Genomic DNA, 20,459 nt, shown 5'->3' with positions numbered 1-20,459 from the left:
TTTAATAAACTTCAATTGGTTTTCTATTGTTTAACAGCGCAATTAAAACTGCGATTAATCGCGATTATTTTTTTTAGTTAATTGCGTGAGTTAACTGCTGTTAATCAACAGCCCTAATTATATATTTAGTTGGGTTGGGGTTGGATGGTGTGCAGTAAATAAAGCCAGTGGCTACATATTCAATGAGGAGAATAAAAGCAAATTCTGATTAGCTAGCCATTCAGTAACTACAGTCCATTTGTGCACTGAATGAGGCAGAGGTCCTGTGGAAAAAATAGTATATTATCATATAATTATAGAATGTGTCAGAATGCGGCTGCACAATGGGAGCAAACTAAGGTTGCCCGGACATCCTTAGCTCTAGCATTTTCTTTTTTTGGTGCTTTACTAAACATCTTTTAACATAGATCTCTGTATGTAATTGTTACATACATTGACTTATTAAACCTGCTACTTCTCTTCAAGGTGCAATAATAGCTCTTTTGAGACACTGCATGGAGGCTGTGGCTGTTGACAGTTATCTAAGCTATCTAGTAGTCACATTTAAATGGCATTTCTTGTTCCAAAAGATACCCAAGGGTTTTATGAAATGTGTACATACTACATACTGGATCCTTGGAGGCATTAGGTGGCAGGGGAAGGCTGTGCTTCCTGAATGCTATAAATAGGTATTTTTAAATTCAGTGGCTTTCAACCTGTGGTCCACGGAGCCCTAGGGGTCTGCAGACTGTCTAAGGGGTCAACAAAACCTTGTTACCACCATAGAACAGTGGTTCTTCTTCGAGTGCTTGCTCATATCCATTCCATTAGGTGTGCGCGCGCTGCGTGCACGATCGTCGGAAGATTTTCTACCCTAGCAACACCGGCGGGTCGGCTGTGGAGCCCCCTAGAGTGGCGCCTTCATGGCGCTGAATATATACCCCAGCCGACCCGGCGCCCCCTCAGTTCCTTCTTACCGCCCCTGACGGTCGTTGGAACTGTGGAGCGCGGCATAGCTGTTCTCCACTCTCCCTAGCTTAGTTAGTTATTCGCAGTTATAGTTATAGTTATAGTGTTTATAGTTAAATAGTTTTTAAAAGTTGTTCTAGTTATTATAGTAGTTCAGGGGATTAAGGGGGTCGTCTCCCCTTTTCTCCCCCGGCCGCGGGCCCGGGCTCATGCCCAACGCTCCCGGCTTCAAGCAGTGCGCCTCCTGCGCTAAACCTATGCCCACGAGCGACCCGCACGACTCCTGTCTGAAGTGCCTGGGAGAGTCCCATCAAACAGATAAGTGCAAGATCTGTAAGGCCTTCAGACCAAGGACCAAGAAAGAGCGGGACTTTCGGCTCCGGCAACTCCTGATGGAGGCGGCACTTAGTCCGGACGCTCCCTCTACAAGCCAGGCCCCGGCACCTAGCGCCTCGGTGCGCAGTGCCTCCCCGGCACCGCACCTCGTCGGCACCGCAAGTACAGCAAGTGCCTCGACGCCGGTCATTATCCCCGGGGCATAAAAAAGCCCATAAGACGGGGGCCTCCGTGCCAAAGACGCCGGCTCCCCCAGTGCCGGGGGTAGAGCCGAGTCCGCCGGTGGAGCACCGGAAACAGGTGCCTCCAGCACTGTCGACCCCGGCGCCGAGGCCGTTGAGTCCGGTGCAGATAGCGTCTCCACCGAGACCGGCGGTGATACAGTGCCTCCCGTCGACTCCAGAGACCTTCGCGGCGGCGAGAGACTTGATAGCTCTCACGGAGCCGGCACCGCCTCAACCACCGGCACCGACGGCACCGTTGACTCGCCCGGTCCAGTCGAGGGGGAAACCTGCCTTGATGCGCCCTCCATCGCAAGGGCTGGAACCTCGGCACCGGTCCAGGTCCCGAAGCAGGTCCCCACGCCGCTCGCAGTCCCGGCTCCGAATATCACCTCGGCACCGGTCGTACTCGCGGCCAACATCTTCGTCGCGGCACCGCTCTACGTCGCGGCACCGCTATGATTGTCGGCACCGATCAACGTCGAGACGTAGTTCTCGGCACCGCTACGGTCGACGCTCGACGTCGAGAGGCCGCTCCCGGCACCGGGCATACTCCAGGTCCTCGTCGAGGTCCAGATCCGGCTCCCGGCACCGACGAGGTCATCGGCACCGATCGCAGTCCCGGCACCGTTCGCCGGCACCGCGTAGAGATAGATCATCTCCGGACCGGCACCGTGCGGCACCGCAGCCCACGGGAATCGTTTCCACTCTCTCGGCACCGCCATGGCCATCAAGATCGGTGTCTCGCTCCTCGGAGGACCTGTCGAGATCGGCATACCCCCCTCAAGGGCAAGCCGAGGAACAGGACTTGGGCCATTGGCAGGAGATAACAGAGGACCATTCTCATGGCCCATCTCACTGGTCGTTTTGGACCCCGTGGGCGTACCACCAGGAGCAAGGGGCTCCAATACCCTCGACCTCTCGCTCGGGTCACTCCGTTAGAAGGGCCCCGGAGTCCACCATCTCTCGGCCTCCGCCAGGGGACATGGAGGCTTCCGTGTCCGCGCCACCCGACGCCCTGGACCCAAGCACAGGTGATGCTCCGGCCCAGGAGCAGGGGGACCAGGACCCTCCCTTGGATCCTGTACCACCGGAGGCATCTTCCTCTTCCTCTCCGGATGAGGCAGTGGCGGGCACATCATGCACAGGTCCACCTCCAATAGATCTTCGGGCTCACCAGGATCTCCTGCGTAGGATGGCCCGTAATATGGACCTGCAGGCGGAGGAGATAGTGGAGGTGCAGGACCCTATCGTGAATATCCTCGGAGCGGATGCCCCATCGAGGGTGGCGTTACCCCTGATCCGCACGATACAGGCCAATGCAGCTACGATATGGCAAACTCCTGCCTCTATCCCACCCACAGCGAGAGGGGTGGAAAGGAAATACTTTGTCCCGTCTAAAGACTACGGGTACTTGTATACCCACCCCCAACCGTGTTCACTGGTGGTGGCATCAGTGAACGCAAGAGAGCGCCATGGTCAGCAGGCTGCAGCGCCTAAATCAAAGGAGGCTAAGCGACTCGATTTGTTTGGCCGTAAAGTTTACTCAGCCGGAGGGCTGCAACTTAGAGCGGCGAACCAGCAGGCGCTCCTGAGCCGCTACAACTTTAACTCCTGGAACTCTATGGGGAAGTTTAAGGAGTTGGTTCCCCAAGAGTCCAGGGAGGAGTTTGGAGCCATGGTAGAGGAGGGTAAGAAGGTGGCTCGGACCTCCTTACAGACCGCCTTAGACATAGCGGACTCTGCTGCGAGAACCCTGGCATCAGGTATCGCTATGCGGAGGATCTCCTGGCTCCAGGTTTCGGGTTTGCCTCAGGAACTGCAGCAAACCCTGCAGGATTTGCCCTTCGAAGGACAAGGGTTGTTTTCAGAAAAGACGGACTCTCGCCTGCAGAGCCTCAAGGACTCCAGGACAATCATGCGTTCCCTGGGGATGCATGTTGCGGGCCCTCAGCGCAGGCCATTTAGGCCGCAGCCTCAGCGCTTCTACCCCTCCCCGCCTCGTCAGAGACAGGACTCGACCCGGAGGCGAGGGCGAGGTGGTAGAAGAAGGTGGACCGGCCCTCAACCCGGCCAGAACCAGGGGCCACCTAGACCACCTTCAGGCCCCAGGCAGAACTTTTGAAGGTGCGGTCGAGGACGGCGCCCCAGTCATCCCCCAGGATCCAGCCCCCTCCTTTCGGGATCGCCTCTCCCACTTCCACCGTGCTTGGTCCCTTATAACTTCGGACCGTTGGGTCCTCCGCACGGTGGAGAGGGGATACGCTATCCAGTTTTCTTCTATCCCCCCCTCCCACCCCCCTTCCCCGTCCCTCTTCAGGGACCCTTCTCACGAGCAACTTCTGATACAGGAGGTTTCTACGCTCCTGGCCATAGGGGCCATAGAGGAGGTTCCGATAGAGTTAAGGGGCAGGGGATTTTATTCCCGTTACTTCCTGATCCCCAAGTCCAAAGGAGGTCTGCGGCCCATCTTGGACTTGCGCGGACTCAACAAATTCGTAGTAAAGTTGAAGTTCCGCATGGTCTCTTTGGGGGCCATTATCCCTTCCCTCGATCCTGGAGACTGGTTCGCCGCCCTCGACATGAAAGACGCATACTTTCACATCACAATTTACCCACCTCACAGACACTTCCTGCGATTCGTGGTAAACACGGTGCACTACCAATTTGCAGTCCTTCCCTTCGGCCTATCCTCGGCCCCAAGAGTGTTCACGAAATGTATGGCTGTCGTGGCAGCGTACCTTCGCCGACAAGGGATACAGGTGTTCCCGTACCTAGACGACTGGCTGGTACGCGGTCGCACCAAGGAGCAAGTTCAAGCTCACGTCCACATAATAGTGCACACATTCAACGAGTTGGGCATCCTACTCAACAAGGACAAATCCACTCTAGAACCTACCCAGAGAATAGAATTCATCGGCACAGTTCTAGACTCCAGACGTGCACAAGCCATCCTGCCAGACAACCGCTTTGGCACCATCAAGAACCTCATTCAAGGGCCCAAGGCCTTCCCAACTACCACGGTGAGGTCGTGCCTTACCCTGCTGGGTCACATGGCTTCCTGCACATACATAACCAGGCATGCCAGACTTCGGCTTCGCCCACTTCAAACCTGGGTGTCATCAATATACCGTCCACATCGGGACAGCCTGAACATGGTGGTCACGGTCCCGAACTCGGTCCTGACCTCCCTCACCTGGTGGCTAGATCACAATGTGGTCTGCGAGGGGATGCCTTTTCACACCTCACAACCCTCTCTGCACCTGGTCACAGACGCTTCATCTCTGGGTTGGGGCGCCCATCTCAACGAACACCATACCCGGGCCTGTGGACTGCACCCCAGTTAGCCCTGCACATCAATGTTCGGGAACTGATGGCGGTGCGCCTGGCGTGCCAGGCATTTCTCAATCTCCTACGTGGCCATTGTGTGTTAGTTCTCATCGACAACACCACGGCCATGTTTTACATCAACAAGCAAGGAGGAGCACGTTCGTCAATTCTATGCCAAGAGGCAATTCGCCTGTGGGACTTCTGCATCGCCCACTCAATCCATCTCACGGCATCGTTCCTCCCTGGAGTCCAGAACACTCTAGCGGACCGACTCAGCAGGTCCTTCCAGACGCACGAGTGGTCTATCCGTCCGGACATCATACATTCCATCTTCCAGAAGTGGGGGTTTCCCCAGATAGACCTGTTTGCATCTCGAGACAACAGGAAGTGCCACGTGTTCTGCTCCCTACAAGGTCGAGCTCCGGGCTCCCTCTCGGATGCGTTTCTCCTTCCCTGGAAAGACCACCTGTTTTATGCCTTCCCTCCGTTTCCTCTGGTCCACAAGGTACTGCTCAAATTGCGCAGAGACCAGGCACAGGTAATTCTGATCGCTCCAGCGTGGCCGAGACAACATTGGTACACCACACTGTTGGAACTCTCGGTTCAGACACCGATCCCGCTTCCATTATGTCCGGATCTCATCTCTCAGGACCACGGCCGGCTGCGTCACCCCGACCTGCAATCACTCCACCTCACGGCGTGGCTGCTCCATGGTTCACCCAGGCAGAGCAGCAATGCTCGCACTCTGTCCAACAGATTCTGCTGAGCAGTAGGAAGCCCTCAACACGCACCACGTACCTGGCCAAGTGGAAGCGGTTCTCCTGTTGGTGCGAACAACGAGCCACGTCCCCGTTGCAGGCACCCATTCCTCTCATTTTGGAATATCTCCTCTCCCTAAAACAGCAGGGGTTGGCGATATCTTCAATTAGAGTTCACCTAGCCGCTATATCGGCCTTTCACCCAGGGGAACTCGCGTCCTCGGTATTCTCTAACCCGATGGTCGTTAGATTCCTCAAGGGCTTAGACCGGATGTACCCACAACAACGTCAGCCCGTCCCGACGTGGGACCTCAACCTGGTTCTCTCCAAGCTCACAGGTCCTCCATTCGAGCCACTGGCCACCTGTTCACTTCTGTACCTATCCTGGAAGACAGCCTTCCTCGTAGCCATCACCTCAGCAAGGCGCGTTTCTGAACTCAGAGCGCTTACATCTGAGCCCCCTTACACAGTTTTTCATAAGGATAAAGTGCAGCTTCGTCCACATCCTGCCTTTCTCCCTAAGGTGGTTTCTCCTTTTCATATCAACCAGGATATATTTCTCCCGGTCTTTCATCCTAAACCACATGCCACTCGCCAGGATCAACGTTTGCATTCCCTGGACGTACGCAGGGCCCTGGCCTTCTATATTGACCGCACAAAGCACTTTAGAAAGACGACGCAACTCTTCGTTGCAGTGGCCGACCGAATGAAAGGCTCACCGGTCTCCTCACAACGCCTATCCTCCTGGATTACGTCTTGCATCCGGACTTGCTATGACCTGGCAGGCGTCTCAGCACCGCACCTCACCGCTCACTCCACGAGGGCCCAAGCTTCCTCGACTGCTTTCCTGGCACATGTTCCGATCCAGGACATTTGTAGGGCGGCGGTTTGGTCATCAGTCCACACGTTTACAGCTCACTATGCACTAGTGCAGCAGTCCAGGGACGATGCTGCATTCGGGTCAGCAGTTTTGCACACAGCAATGTATCACTCCGACCCCACCACCTAAGTTGGGCTTGGGAGTCACCTAATGGAATGGATATGAGCAAGCACTCGAAGAAGAAAAGACGGTTACTCACCGTTGTAACTGTTGTTCTTCGAGATGTGTTGCTCATATCCATTCCAAACCCGCCCCCCGTCCCCACTGTCGGAGTAGCCGGCAAGAAGGAACTGAGGGGGCGCCGGGTCGGCTGGGGTATATATTCAGCGCCATGAAGGCGCCACTCTAGGGGGCTCCACAGCCGACCCGCCGGTGTTGCTAGGGTAGAAAATCTTCCGACGATCGTGCACGCAGCGCGCGCACACCTAATGGAATGGATATGAGCAACACATCTCGAAGAACAACAGTTACAACGGTGAGCAACCGTCTTTTTTCAACTTGTGGTCTGCAGACCCCAGGGGTCCACAGACTATGCCTAAGATTTCCAAAGGAGTCTGTACCTCCATTTAAAATTTTTTTTAGGAGTCCACAAATGAAAAAAGGTTGAAAACTACTGTTTTAGTTGGTTTCTGTGTGTCAGGTAAAATTGACATTTACCAACAACTAACAAATTAAATCAATACCTGCCAAGCCTAATGCTACCAATTAAAAATCAGCATTAACTAGTTAACTGATGATCACTTCAGCAAATAAAAATGGGGAAGGGTATAGAAGTGATACCTACTGTGTGGGAGGGCTGGTTTTGGAATTGAGATTTTCTGCAGGTATAGAAATTAAGCAGGGGGGAGATGTGAGGAAAGAGGGAGAGAAACAAAAGGGAGAATAGGATGAAGGAGGGTAGACCATATTTGCTGGCTAAGTGGTGCTAAATGTGCCAGCTGCAGAACAAATAGCACAATTCAGTTACTGCAGATTCTGCAATTCAGATTCTGCCCTTGATCATTTTCTAAACTTTCCATTGACATCAGAGAGTTACATGATGGATTGGAAATCCAAGTGAAATTTGACACTCGACAGAATGTGTGACACTCTTGATCCAAGTATTCCTAATCTGGCATTTAGGTACTATACAACAGTAATAATCGTCCTTTCTAGCTACTATGCAGCAGAGCCAATAATACACATTGACCTGCGTTGTTTATAGTAAGAGAGTACATATTCTGTGGATTTGAAGTTATCAGAAGTTTCATCTGTTCATTTTCTTCTTTGAGTGATGATACCTATGTGTGCATTGTCCCTGATTTTGGAAGTTTTTAGTAAGCACTGTCCATTGGTGCATACGTGCGCTGCTGTTCTCTTTGTGCTCCGAACCGAGGGTATAAAGGGTAGTGTGGACAGACGGCTCTCTGGTTTCCAGTCTTCCCTGTCAGTTGATCCCTCATACTCGCACTACTGGAGACCTTGGGATCCTACCCCTAGGCACTTGGAATGGGTACATGAGCCTTATATACCATCTCCTTGCCAACCCTGACCGGTCCCATCAGAGGATGAAGGTGAAATGAAGCTGATGAATCTGACTGCTTTGGGAGCAGTTTCATCATCTTGTCCTGGATGAGGTGGTTACCCCATCTTCACCTGACAATTTCAGGCACTGTCAGAAACTCTTTCACAAAGTGGTATCCGAGGTGCAGATACAGTTTGAAGTTCAGGAGCCCCAACATAGATTTCTGGACATTTTTCAACCCTCAGCCTTTTGGATCCTGCAAAAAAAACTGTGGCACATTCCCACTTCTTGTGCTTCCATCCTGAAGAAGGCTGAGAAGCACTACTTAGCCCCATCCAAGGTGGGAGAGTTCCTATTCTCACACCCACTGCCTAACTTCTTGGTGTTACAAGCTGCCACTGAGAGGTGAAGGCTGCAACACTTTAAAACTATTCCCTCAGACAAAGGTCCAAGGGCTTGGTCTCCTGGGAAGAAAGGTCATCTTCACCTCACTCCAATTCAGTATTTCAAACTACTTGACTCTTCTAACTCAATATGATTTCACCAGTTATACTAAGTTTTTAAGTTTTAAAGACAAGCTTCTTCGGGAAAATAGACTCCGCTTCATTTCTTAATTGATGAGGGCAAATTGGTTGCCAAGCCTTACCTTCAAGTGTTCTTCTATTTGGGCTAGCTACAGCACCGAGAGTCTTTACAAAAGTTTTTTTTCAGTGATGGCAACTTGGATGAAAAGAAATGGGTTCACAGTCTTCCCATATCTTGACGACTGGCTTCTAATGAGCAGGTCATATGAGGAAGTCCAGCTGGCAATCTGTTTCTGCTTTGCATCTTTACTTCTGTAGGAGTTTAACTACAAGAAGTCTGCTTTGAGCCCCCACGTGGTCCATAAACTTTGTAGGAATGGACTTGGACTCAACTACAGCAAGAGGCTATCTCTCTATCAAGAGGTTCCATGCCATGCAGGCTTTCATAAACCAGGTCACCTTCAGGCTCCAGTTAGAACATGCCTGTTTCTCCTCGGCCACATGGCCTCATGCACACGTGATACTATTTGCAAGGCTCCATTTCTGTTGTCTGAAAACCTAGCTTTTCTCTGTCTACTCACTGGTGGGGTGCAATATCTGTGCCATACTGACAGTTCCATCCAAGGTTCTGGACTCTTTCACCTGGTGGACAAGCCAAAGACTGTTTGAGTGGGGATCCCTTTCTTCACATAGATACCCAAGGCAGGCATCTTTACTGATGTCTGCCTGTTAGGTTGAATAGCTCATGTGGATGATTGCTCTGCACAAGGCATATGGACCCCCTTGGGAGTCCAGAATGCATATCAATTTACTAGAAATGAGCATTCTGTTGGGCCTGCAATGCCTTCCTCCCACTCATCCAATCCTGGCATATTCAAATAATGCTGTACAAAATGACAACTGTCTTCAGTATAAAGAAGCAGGAGAGAACAAGGTTCCTCTCTCTTTGAATAGAGTCAGTGAACCTTTGGACCTGTAGCATCCACCATCACATAAACCATTCAGCAGCATATTTACCAGGTGTGTAGAACTACCTAGTAGACCATCTCATAGGCATTTTTCCACAGATCATGAATGGGAGATTGAGAATTCAGTCCTGGATGAGGTCTTCACCCAGTCTTGGGACCTTTTTGCCTCACAGCTTAACAGGAAACTTTGCCTATACTGCTTGAGAGGCACTCTAGGCAAAGGCCCAAAGGGAGATGCCCTTCTGCTAACGTGGAAGGATCACCTCGGTATGCTTTCACTCCCATCCCATTAATAGCACAGGTCCTACAGAAAATTTATCATGACAGAGTTTGAGTCATCCTTATTTCATCCAACTGGCCAAGACAGTTCTAGTTCATGTATTTACTTCAGTTCTTGAAGTGATTGCACATGTGCTTTCCAGTTATAGTACGAGCATGCTCGTTCACAATCATCAGACACTTTTCCCTTAGTGATACCTGTTGGGGTGGCTTGAGCACCTTGTGTTACTGAACATCCTTGTGTGCCAGTATAAAGGGCTCAGCTGTCCCCAAGCACCCTCAGTTCCTTCTTATCACCTGTGATGGTTGTTGAAATAGCTTGGCTGGCCTTAACAAATGCTTTGTGTGTTCAAATAACTGTTGTTTCAGAGGTGTTGCACATGTCCATTCCACAACTCTTCCTCCTACACCTCTGCATTGGAGTTGTCTGGCAAGAAGGAGCTGAGGAGCCGTGGGGGGCTGGGCCCTTTATATCCATGTACTTGGCAACAGGGGTGCTCAAGCTGCCCAATACGTACCACTGAGAAAAATTTCCAATGACTGTGTGCCTGCAGGCTCACACCGAAGGTGGAATGGACATGTGCAACACACTTAAAATAAAATGTTTAGGGAAAATTAGTATCTTTTTTTTTTCTCAGCTTGTCCGCCCATAAGCATTCACCCTTTTCCAGACCTTCTAACACAAGCAAACCTTAGAATATCAGAGTTGGAAGGGACTTCAGGAGGTCATCTAGTCCAACCCCCTGCTGAAAGCAGGACCAATCCCCAGACAGATTTTTTTGCCCCCATCCCTAAATGGCCCCCTCAAGGCTTGAACTCACAACCCTGGGTTTAGCAGGCCAATGCTCAAACCCCTGAGCTATCCCTCCCCCTCTCCACCTTTAGACATCTCAGCCCAGAACCACTGCATCTCAGGAACTGGTATTTGGATGGGCATCAGATGTAGAGCATTCATGTTTCATAAATCCATTGTCAATCAAAGTAGAGGAGTCTACCAGAAGATGTTCTTCAGCTAAATGGAAGCATTTCTCCTCTTGGGCTCAATGACACCAGTTTTTTCCAGAATCTGCTGGGATCCATGCTATTCTGGAATATATATTTACTGTTAAGACACTCTTTTAGTTCTGTTTTGGGTTCATTTGGCAGCAGTCAGTGCTTTTCTTTCCCCCTATTGACAACCACACTATTTGTTACTCATCCTGCAACAACTAAATTTTTGAATGGCCTTCTTTGATCTTTCCCACCATTGGTGGTGAAACTCGAATCCCAGTGGTACCTTCATTCTTTTGTTTCACCAGACCTCCCTTCAAGCCTTCAGTACCCCGTATTTCAATGAAAGTTGCTTTCCTATTCACCATAACATTAGCCAGAGTCAGTGAGCTGGGAACACTCATGGAAACCACACACACACCCCTGCCTGAATCTCATCTCTATGGACATCTGAATGGCACTGCCCTTTTGTTTACGAAGAACAAAGGCAATTAGAAAGACACCTAAACTGTTTGTTTCCATAGCAAAGAGGTCAAGGGGTCAACCTGTATCTGCGCAGAAACATTTTTGTAAATGGATCGCTGGCGGTGTTATCTTTTGCTACCAATTACTTCACCTCCCTCCCCCAGAGGGGGTGAGGGCTCATTCCACCAGAGCGCAGGCCAGGTCTACTGGAGATATGTACGGCAGCTGTCTAGAGCTCCTTGCACACCTTCAAGAGCCATTACACTTTGGTCTAGCTGTCTTCTACAGATATAGCTGTGGGGACAGCAGTATTACAGGCAGCTATCACTTCTGTGTCTTCGCACTCACCTCCTATTTGACTACTGCTTGCTAATCTCCAATGTGTGGAATACACATAGGGACGATCACTCAAAGAAGAAATGGAGGTTACTTACCTGTAACCAGAGATTCTTTGAGATGTGTGGTCTTTTATCTGTATTCCACTACCCTCCCTCCATACTCTCTGCTGCAGATTATAATCTGGATTTGCAGTAAAATAAGAAACTGGGGAAGTGTTGGTGCACATTGCCTTTTATACCCTTGGTTTGGAGCATGAGGAGAATAGCTGTGCAAGCGTGGACCAGATGCAGCTTAGTAAAAAATCTGTAGACTCAAGTGAATGGTGAGCTGGTGTAGCAACAAGTGGAATACTAATAAGGACCTCACATCTCAAAGACCTCCAATTATAAGTAACCTCTGTTTCATACACCATTTTACCTTTTACCTGCCAAAACTATTTTATGGTGACTGGTGAGCCTAAAATCATAGCAGTGTAGCATTTGCATAAAAATGTAGAAGAAACTTAAATATTCTTAATACAACTTTTCAATCCAAATATGCAAAAACACTAAAATTGCTGTATGGTGAAGCTCTCATTGGGTTCTATGTTCATGTTAGCTCATGTCTGCATGTTGGAAGCCAACCAACATTTATTTTCCAAAAGCAAATCTATTTTAGGTTCAGTAATGCAAACTCTCTATTAGTTTATTATAGGTATCTTTTCTGAAATGTCTAGTCTAATTGTTATATGTTATCCTTTTTAGATTTTTTCCCCCTTTTTAATCCTTCAAAATATCTTTTCTTAGTGTATGACCTACCACAAAGGACAAATGACATTGAGCTTTTTTATGGAAATATGCGTAAAGTTATTCTTTCTGTGGTTGGAGATTCCAGTTTTAAGAGGGTTTGTCTTCAGCAGTCTCCAGGACATAGCTTGGAGTCAGACAGGTAAAGTGAACATTAGATTTAATTCATATAAAAATCATTATGATTTCCTGCTAATTAGGGGAGTCATGTTACTTTTCACATTTAAAGCTTGATAAAGCTTTTTAGTGGTACTGGTGTATGGGACAGTGACATTGTCGGTGACAAAAACTAGATCAAAAAGTTCAGTTGTCTTTTTTTTCTTCCACTCCCTCATTTCTCCATGGATTAGGAAGGGTTTTGGCAGTACCCTGAAAATGGTGATTTCTGAGTTGAATACACCTCTAGCTCGATATAACGCTGTCCTTGGGAGCCAAAAACTCTTACCGCGTTATAGGTGAAACCGCGTTATATTGAACTTGCTTTGATCCACCTGAGTGCACAGCCCCGTACCCCTGGAGCACTGCTTTAGCGCGATGTATCCAAATTCGTGTTATATCTGGTGGCGTTATATTGAGGTAGCGGTGTATTACAATGGATCTTGTTTTTGCATTTTGACATACATTCTGATAGAATTGTGATAACTAAAATTCTAAACTAATAAAAAGCTGATGGTGCACCCCTGCCTGCAGTTTATGGGTATCTCTTCTGCTGCATTCTGTCAACTCGCAAAGAGAATGTATTTTTTCAAAATAAATTATGCCCCTCATTTTAGAGATTAAGGCTTGTTTGGGGATAGGTGGGAGAAGCTAGCTGAAGTTTTGATGCCTCTGTGAGGAGAAAAAACTTTTATTATGGGGAACTGATCAGCTGTTACACTGACATATCCATCACACAAAGCCCTCGAAGGTTGTGGAACCCACATTGCTTCCCTAAAGGAATAACAAGATCAATCCAGAAGTCAACTTTCCCTCAAACTGCTAGTGTTCCAGTTCAGAGATCAATTCTGTGAGGACTATGGAGCCGTTCTGTGGAACACTATTAGATATGTCAAAGTACATTTGTCCCTGTTTTTTTTTCTTCCCATGCCCAACAGTTAGCTACTGACAAACATTATGGCACCACCTACCGGAAGCTATGAGGCAAAATATTTATCAGTTAAGTCTGATATATCTGTCAGTGTGTTCTCTTTTCTGCCTCCTAACCTGGAAGAATAACATGCTACCTAATACTTCAGTTCTCAGCTATTTTTCTGTCCTTCCTAAACTCCTATTTCTCCTTCTGAACTTAATAGGGAAGAAAAGGGAAAAACCCAGTGAGTATAGGAATCTTCTGCTGCTGAGACTTGTTTCAAAGCTCTCTAGCCAGACAGGAGCCTTACAGGAGAGGGCAGAACATCATCCACTCTCTTCCTCCCTGTCTCCCCCACCAGTCTTCCTCAAAGGCTCTGAACCCCTGGGGGACTGAGTGCTCTTAAGATTCAGCTCTGTCTGCAAGAAGTGATGCTTGTCTTGTCTTCATGGCCTGGCAGCCAACTTTAGAGCTCCTTGTCCAGGTAAAGCTATTTGGGAGTCTCAGTCCAAATGACAGACCCCTGGCAGGCTGCATTATCACCAGGATAAAACCCAATTGTGCAGGCCTTTCTTTACATTCAGAAACGTTGTGCTTCATTGACCGGGGCTGATCTTATTCGGTAAAATCTCCACCCTTCTTCTGCTAGTATGTTTGTTTACTCTCTCTCTCTCTCTCTCTCTCCCCCCCCCCCCCCCCCCCCCCCCCGGTAGTATCAACACTGGAATTGACTGCTGCATACTCCAATATTTCAGACACTCTCCATTTCTCCATAGATCAGTTCCCTCTAGGGTTCCCGCTGTCTAATATAATTCTGAAGCAGATTCTCCCTGCGTGTATGATATGCTGCCTGCTACTGAAGTGCTGTCTCTCTACCTCTGAGGATTCTGGGAAGAGTGCTTCATCTTTCTCAGACTTGTCAGGTCCTTACTTTACCAATGATATCCATAAATCAAGTTGCAGAATAGCTTCTTTTTTTCCTGGCCTAAAGTAATTATTCCTTTATTATGTCCTTGAGTAATGAAACAAAAGTTTGTCACCTGGTGGGGAGGGTCCTGCACCTGGCTGCAACTTTAGCCTCTGGGTGTAAACTAGGTAGAATTTAAAATCTGCACCCCCTCAGAATTGCTGAGATTGTCTTTCTCCCACTTGCTGCTAATTTCTCTCCCAGATCAGGGCACATTTGATACCTTCTAGACCCTGCTCCCTACTTTGTCTTCTGTTTAGAGTCCTAAAGCATCCAGCACAGCCCTGGGGATTTAAACCCTCCCAATTCAAATCAGTAAAGATTACTAGGTTGTCTGCCATTTTTTTTTATTTTACTTTACTTAAGGGCAACATACTGGAGCTCTGGCCCCTATCTTCAATAATAGTAAAGAGTCCTCCATCAGTGCTGTGTCTTTGAAATGTAATAACAGGATGGCTGGGGCCTGGGATACAAGGAGTCCTCCTTCATTCCAAAGCCTTGTTGCTGGTTTTCTAAGTGAAATCTCTGCTTCTTTGAGTGTTGGTCCCTAAGTGTATATCATTGTGGGTAGGCATGTGCTTGAGACTGGAAGACTTCTGCTAATGATGTCTCTTGGTCCATGGTTGCAACCTCTCAAAAAGCCTAAAGAAAAATCCCCTTCCAGAACCACCTAAATGAAAAGGGGGTACTTCTCCAATATCCTTCTCAGTTGGGTGACTCTTCATGCTCTAGGTTCAAGAGCCTATAAAGGGCACAGTACCAACCCGCAGGTTTTGAGGAGTCAGAGAACCTTTGCATCGGCACCATTGACAGAGGAAGGACTCTCAATACTAAGAACGGAATGTAACAAACCAAGACCGGCACAACCACCAGTACCATCAAAGGATACATGAGAACTTCATGGACTGTTGGTACTGACACGAGCGCATAAGGAAACACCAGTGTCCAAGAACAGACACATATACCACTCCTGAGGATATTTTTTGTAATTCTGAACCCAGAATCCCCCCTTCTAATGGACCTGGTCCTTAAAAGGATAATTTTAACACTAGCAGTCTACAAATACTACAAGAGAAACCGATTCCTCATTCTATTTACTAGTTGCATTAGGGCTACATAGATGGTACCAACGGCACCACAAATGGAACTGGAACTCTCATTTTCTTCTTCAGGGGAATCTGACATGGAGTTGGGACTGCCATCACCCCACCAAGAGATATAAGCCCAGACAAAGAAGTTAGAATATCCTGGGCTCTGCCACAGCCTCATAATGAGGTTCCCTCCCCTCACCCCAGGACTGTTGGTCTCCTCTATGCCAGGGGTTCTCAAACTTCATTGCAATGTGACCCCCTTCTTACAGCAAAAATTATTTCATGACCCCAGGAGGGGGTACCGAAACCTGAGCCCACCCAAGTCCCACTGCCCGGGGAGGGGCAAAGCCCAAGCCCCTCCACTCCAGGCAGGGGGTCAAAGCTGAAGCTCAAGGGCTTCAGCCCTGGGCAGGAGGCCTACAACCTGAGTCCTGCCGCCCAGGGCTGAAGCCCTCAGGTTTTGGCTTTGGCCCTGGGCAGTGGGGTTCGGGCTTCAGCACTGAGCCCAGCAAGTCTAAGCCAGCCCTAGCGACCCCATTCAGGGTCCCAATCCACAGTTTGAGAACCGTTGCTCTATGCCTTGCGGCCCTTGTCAACCTATGGTGGATCCCTCTCATTGGCCGTGTTGGGAACTGTGGATAATATTTTGCATTATCCAGAATTGGTACAGCATTGAGGAAAAGGCAGAGCCAGATCTAGTGGTATTGCCAGTTCCAACAGGAATATCTTCAACTCCAGATGAGGCGCTTGCTCTGGCCTCGTCATCTCCGCCAGTTGACCATAAACAGTTTCAAGATTTATTGAGGAGAGTTGCAGATGAGCTCTAGATTCCTCTGGAGGAAATTGAGGAGACACCCCACAAACTCCTGGATATATTATAGAGTCTGGGACCTAGTAGAGTTGCACTTGTTAACAATTCCCTACATATTACTCCATACATATTCGCTTATTGCCATTTCTCATTTTTCCCCTGGTCTAGGCCATTCTTTGGATTAAATTAAAAAAGGAATCAAAGATGAGTTTGGAGTTTTGTGTTAACTAGCCTGTTTTATCTCCAGTGTTGCCATCTTTTGTTGTATCAGAGAAGGAATTTTTTTGGGAGTCAAGCAAACTATCTCACAGAAAGATTTAGAGTTCTGTTTGTTGTGTTTTTGTTTTGTTTTGTTTTTTTAAGATCATAACAAGGGACAGATGACCATCAAATCCAAAATGATGTGTGGTTTAAAAATTGCATCCGAAAGCAAGCTAATCAGCTGCATCCAAAATTGTTATACCTTTTTGTAATAGGCATGACAACTTTCTATTGGATCAAAGGGTTGAAGTATCTCTCTTTAGAAATTTGAACGGTAGTCACCTAATTACTTCCTGACCTCTTCATCTGGCAATGCCAACTAGATTTTTTTTTTTTTTTTTGGTAAACTTCTCTGCTGATGTTTGTTGACCATGCTCCAAGCACAACTGTGAAGTAAGCCCAACTCATCTGGCTCGATGCTTTCGACTTCTGCTATCAGAAATTGTTTCTGGGTGGGAAGTAAGATACAGCAAGGGAAAATTACTTGCAAGTAGCATTTGTTTGTAGTTATCCTCTTCTGTCCTCTCTCTCTCTCCTGCCTTCCGTCAGAGTGTTGCTTGGAGTTGTGACCTCATTATCTAATACTTTTCTCCAGAAACGTCAAACTGGGGAGGGGAGGAGTAGTAAGTTCAAAAGTAGACTTACTTCTGGTAGGAAGAGCTATTATGCTGTCAACAATTGCTGTTGCTGGGTTAGATGTCAGGAGACTACTATGAAATTCGAAATTACCAAGTAATTTTCCCTCACCAGTTACTGAAATGCAGCCTTCTCAAAGAATATCATTTGCTACTTTTCAAATTTTATGTAAACTAAACTACCCACTGTCCTATGTCAATTATATATGACTACTGAATTTCAATAATTTCCTATTAATGGAAACTTCAGTTGAAATTGTGGCCCTAGTAAACAGAGCATATGTATTAGTTTCAGATGCTAAAATCAGAAAATTAAACTAGTGCTCAAAAGAAAAACAAAATGTTACCATGGTTAACTAACTTTGCATAAAGAAATTACTTTTGTCTGCATTAAAAGCTTTCTTATGTCATGATTTCATTTTAGACTTGGAAGCACTGATACACATACCAACACAACTTTGGATGTTCTTCCAGTTAAAGGACCTCAAGGTTCCCCATTATCTTTAAATACTGATGACCCTGTTCAGAATAAATTAATTTCTCGAGAGACATGGGCCGTTCAGCCTGAACACTTAATTTTGACATCTCCTTCTATTAGTGAGTATTTTTTTTAAGTTTGGATACGTACAATAACTGGTCTAACTAGTGAATATTCCTAACCTACTGAGGCATTTAAGTTTGGCTTTGGTGATACTTTTACTACAGTTCTGTTGAATTTCCTCACCAAATAGTTTGAGCTGTGGTTTTGGTTTCTCAATTGAAGTTGCTTTCAAAATACCTTGAGTTGCCAGAAACAGAGATTCTGAGATTGATTAATTTCTAAAATACACTCCATTGCCAGCAAGAAGAACCACCAAGGTACAAAACATGACAAAGGGATGTTAAGTAGCAAACAGTATCCTTCTTAATCAATGGAGCTGTCAGTTTTTTATCTGCTGTAATTTTATTCATGTAAAATATTATAGTTGAACTAAACCATTTTTTGTATTGTACAATAGGTGGAACAGCAGAAACTGGCCATATACAAATTATGAACAATTGTAATAGGTCATTGAAATTTGAACTTTCTTGGCCAGCTCATTGTCTTACAATAACACCTCAACATGGAATTATTGAGCCACAGTAAGTCTCTTTTCATTGTTCTTTTTCTACTATGAAAGTTGTTTTGTTGCTGTTCAGATTACTTTGATCATTGAATCTGGTAAAAGTTTAAGCTTTCATGAATATACACACCACATAGGTCCTAATATATTAGATATTTTACTGTTATTTTTGGTGTTTTAACAATTAATTATAATTGTAAATTAAAATTGGATATGATTTATCTAAAAGTCTTTGAGATCAGTTGTATCACTTCTCACTAAGCACATACCACTATAGCTATGCCAGTATAACTCCACATGTGAACACACTTCTAGCATAAATGTGATTTTATTTCCAGTATAATTGTATGGAGTAATTATACTGGAATAATGTCACTTATTCCAGAAAAGTGTCCACACAATAAGTTACACCAACATAGATATATTGGTATATTATATTGCTATAGTTCTGCTGGTAAGTTTTCCAGTGTAGAAAGCCTCTTATGAAGGATCTTATTACTGGATAGGATTGGGAAAAAGGGGTGCCTACTCATTAATGAGGCCATTCTGGACCCAACTAGAACCACTTGGCAAATCCCAGCATTGGTGATACCTACATGCAAGCAGATGGACAAAAAATATTGCGTCCCAGCATGGTAGACTGATCGTCTCCTGCCTCCCACCCAACTCCATCATGGTGGACGCTGTTAATTCCTGTGGCCATCAACACCAGATGAGGTCCACTCCTTACAATAAGGACTAGAAGCCTTTGGACCTTTTCAGAAGGAAGGCCACATTTAGTTTCAGATTGCCAACTACCAAGTCCTGATGGCTAAATAGGACTTCATAAACTATTTGAAACTGAGCGATTTTATTGAGAAGCCCCCTGAATCACATTGCGATCAATTCAAGGCCATTGTTCAGGAGGGACAGTTAGTAGCAAAATAACACTACAGTCTGCCCTCGACACAGCAGCCAGGTCCATCTCTGGTGGTGGTGATGCGACATGCATTATGGTTCCATTTCTTGGGCTTCCTGAAGGAGGTACAGTCAACCATCAAAGACCTTCCCTTTGAAAGCACTAAACTCTTTGTGAAAGGACTGATGCCTCTCTTCACATGCTGAAAGAGTCTCAAGCCACTCTCTGTTCTCTTGGCATCTATACACTGGGACAAAAGAGGAAGTTTAGTCTGCAGCCCCAGCACAAACCACGCACCTCCCAATATCTAGCTCAATGCTACTATGACCCACGGGGGAAGAAGAATAAATTTTTGAGGCATAAACTATCTGGCCTGCAACCTTCCTCATCCCAGCCGTCCACATCCAAACACTAATTTTGATGTGTTGGTTGAGATATTGATAGACCACTCCCCCCATTTGCTATAGCCAACCACCGCCATCCACCCATTTGGCCACTAGCCAGTAGAATTCTATAGCAGAATTCCTCAGCACTTGGGAACGCATAACATCGGACCAATGGGTCCTAGCAATCATTCGCAATGTATCCATTTTACCTCTCTGTCCCCTCCATAACAACCTTCCCTGTCCCTCTTCAGGGACCCTTCTCACAAAAGTTTACTATAGCAAGAGGTAGGTAGTCTCCTCCAGTTAAGGAGCTATAGAACCAATACCTCAACATCTATGGTGCAAAGGGTTCTACTCGCTGTTTCCTAATACCCAAGAGGAAAGGAGGTTGGAGACCCATACTAGACCTCAGAGCTCTCAAGTTTGTCAAAGCTCAAAAATTCAAGATGGTCACTAGCAACAATTGTTCCAGCATTGGAATAGGGAGACTGGCTTTCATCCTTCAACCTTCAAGACATCTTTCATGTCTCAGTCCTACCGACTCTCAGACGATTTCTTAGATTCACTCTGGAACAAGACAACTACCAGTACTCCCCTTAGGGCTATCATTGGCCCCTAGAGTATTTTCAAGGTTCTCTCAGTAATGGACACGCACTTATGCTCCCAGGGGATCATGATTTACCCTTATCTGGACAATTGCCTCCTCAGAGCCTGGTCTCTCCAAGAGACTCACCGAGTCATCAAAGCTGCAATGTGCTTGTTTACAGACTTGGGCTTACAGATCAATGCCTAAAAATCAACCCTCATTCCAGTGCAAAACCTGGAATTCATAGGGGCCGACCTTGACTCGTTACAGGCCAGAGCTCTCCTACCTCAACACAGATTTCTCTCCATGGCCACGCTCCTAGAGA

General features: G+C 47.0%; 1 protein-coding gene across 1 annotated transcript in view; it reads left to right on the top strand.

Annotated features, from left to right (window-relative positions):
* LOC117871808 (centrosomal protein of 192 kDa-like) overlaps positions 1-20,459 on the top strand; it is a 205,750-nt gene that overhangs the window by 159,111 nt on the left and 26,180 nt on the right. Inside the window, exons 45-47 of the mRNA XM_034759567.1 lie at positions 12,328-12,469; positions 17,586-17,758; positions 18,160-18,283. Coding sequence (XP_034615458.1) covers positions 12,328-12,469; positions 17,586-17,758; positions 18,160-18,283 — 439 coding nt within the window. The remainder of the gene's footprint in view (positions 1-12,327; positions 12,470-17,585; positions 17,759-18,159; positions 18,284-20,459) is intronic.

This window comes from Trachemys scripta, chromosome 2 (genome assembly GCF_013100865.1).
Source record: "Trachemys scripta elegans isolate TJP31775 chromosome 2, CAS_Tse_1.0, whole genome shotgun sequence".
Lineage (NCBI taxonomy): Eukaryota > Metazoa > Chordata > Testudines > Emydidae > Trachemys > Trachemys scripta.
This window is presented reverse-complemented; position numbering and strand designations above follow the sequence as displayed.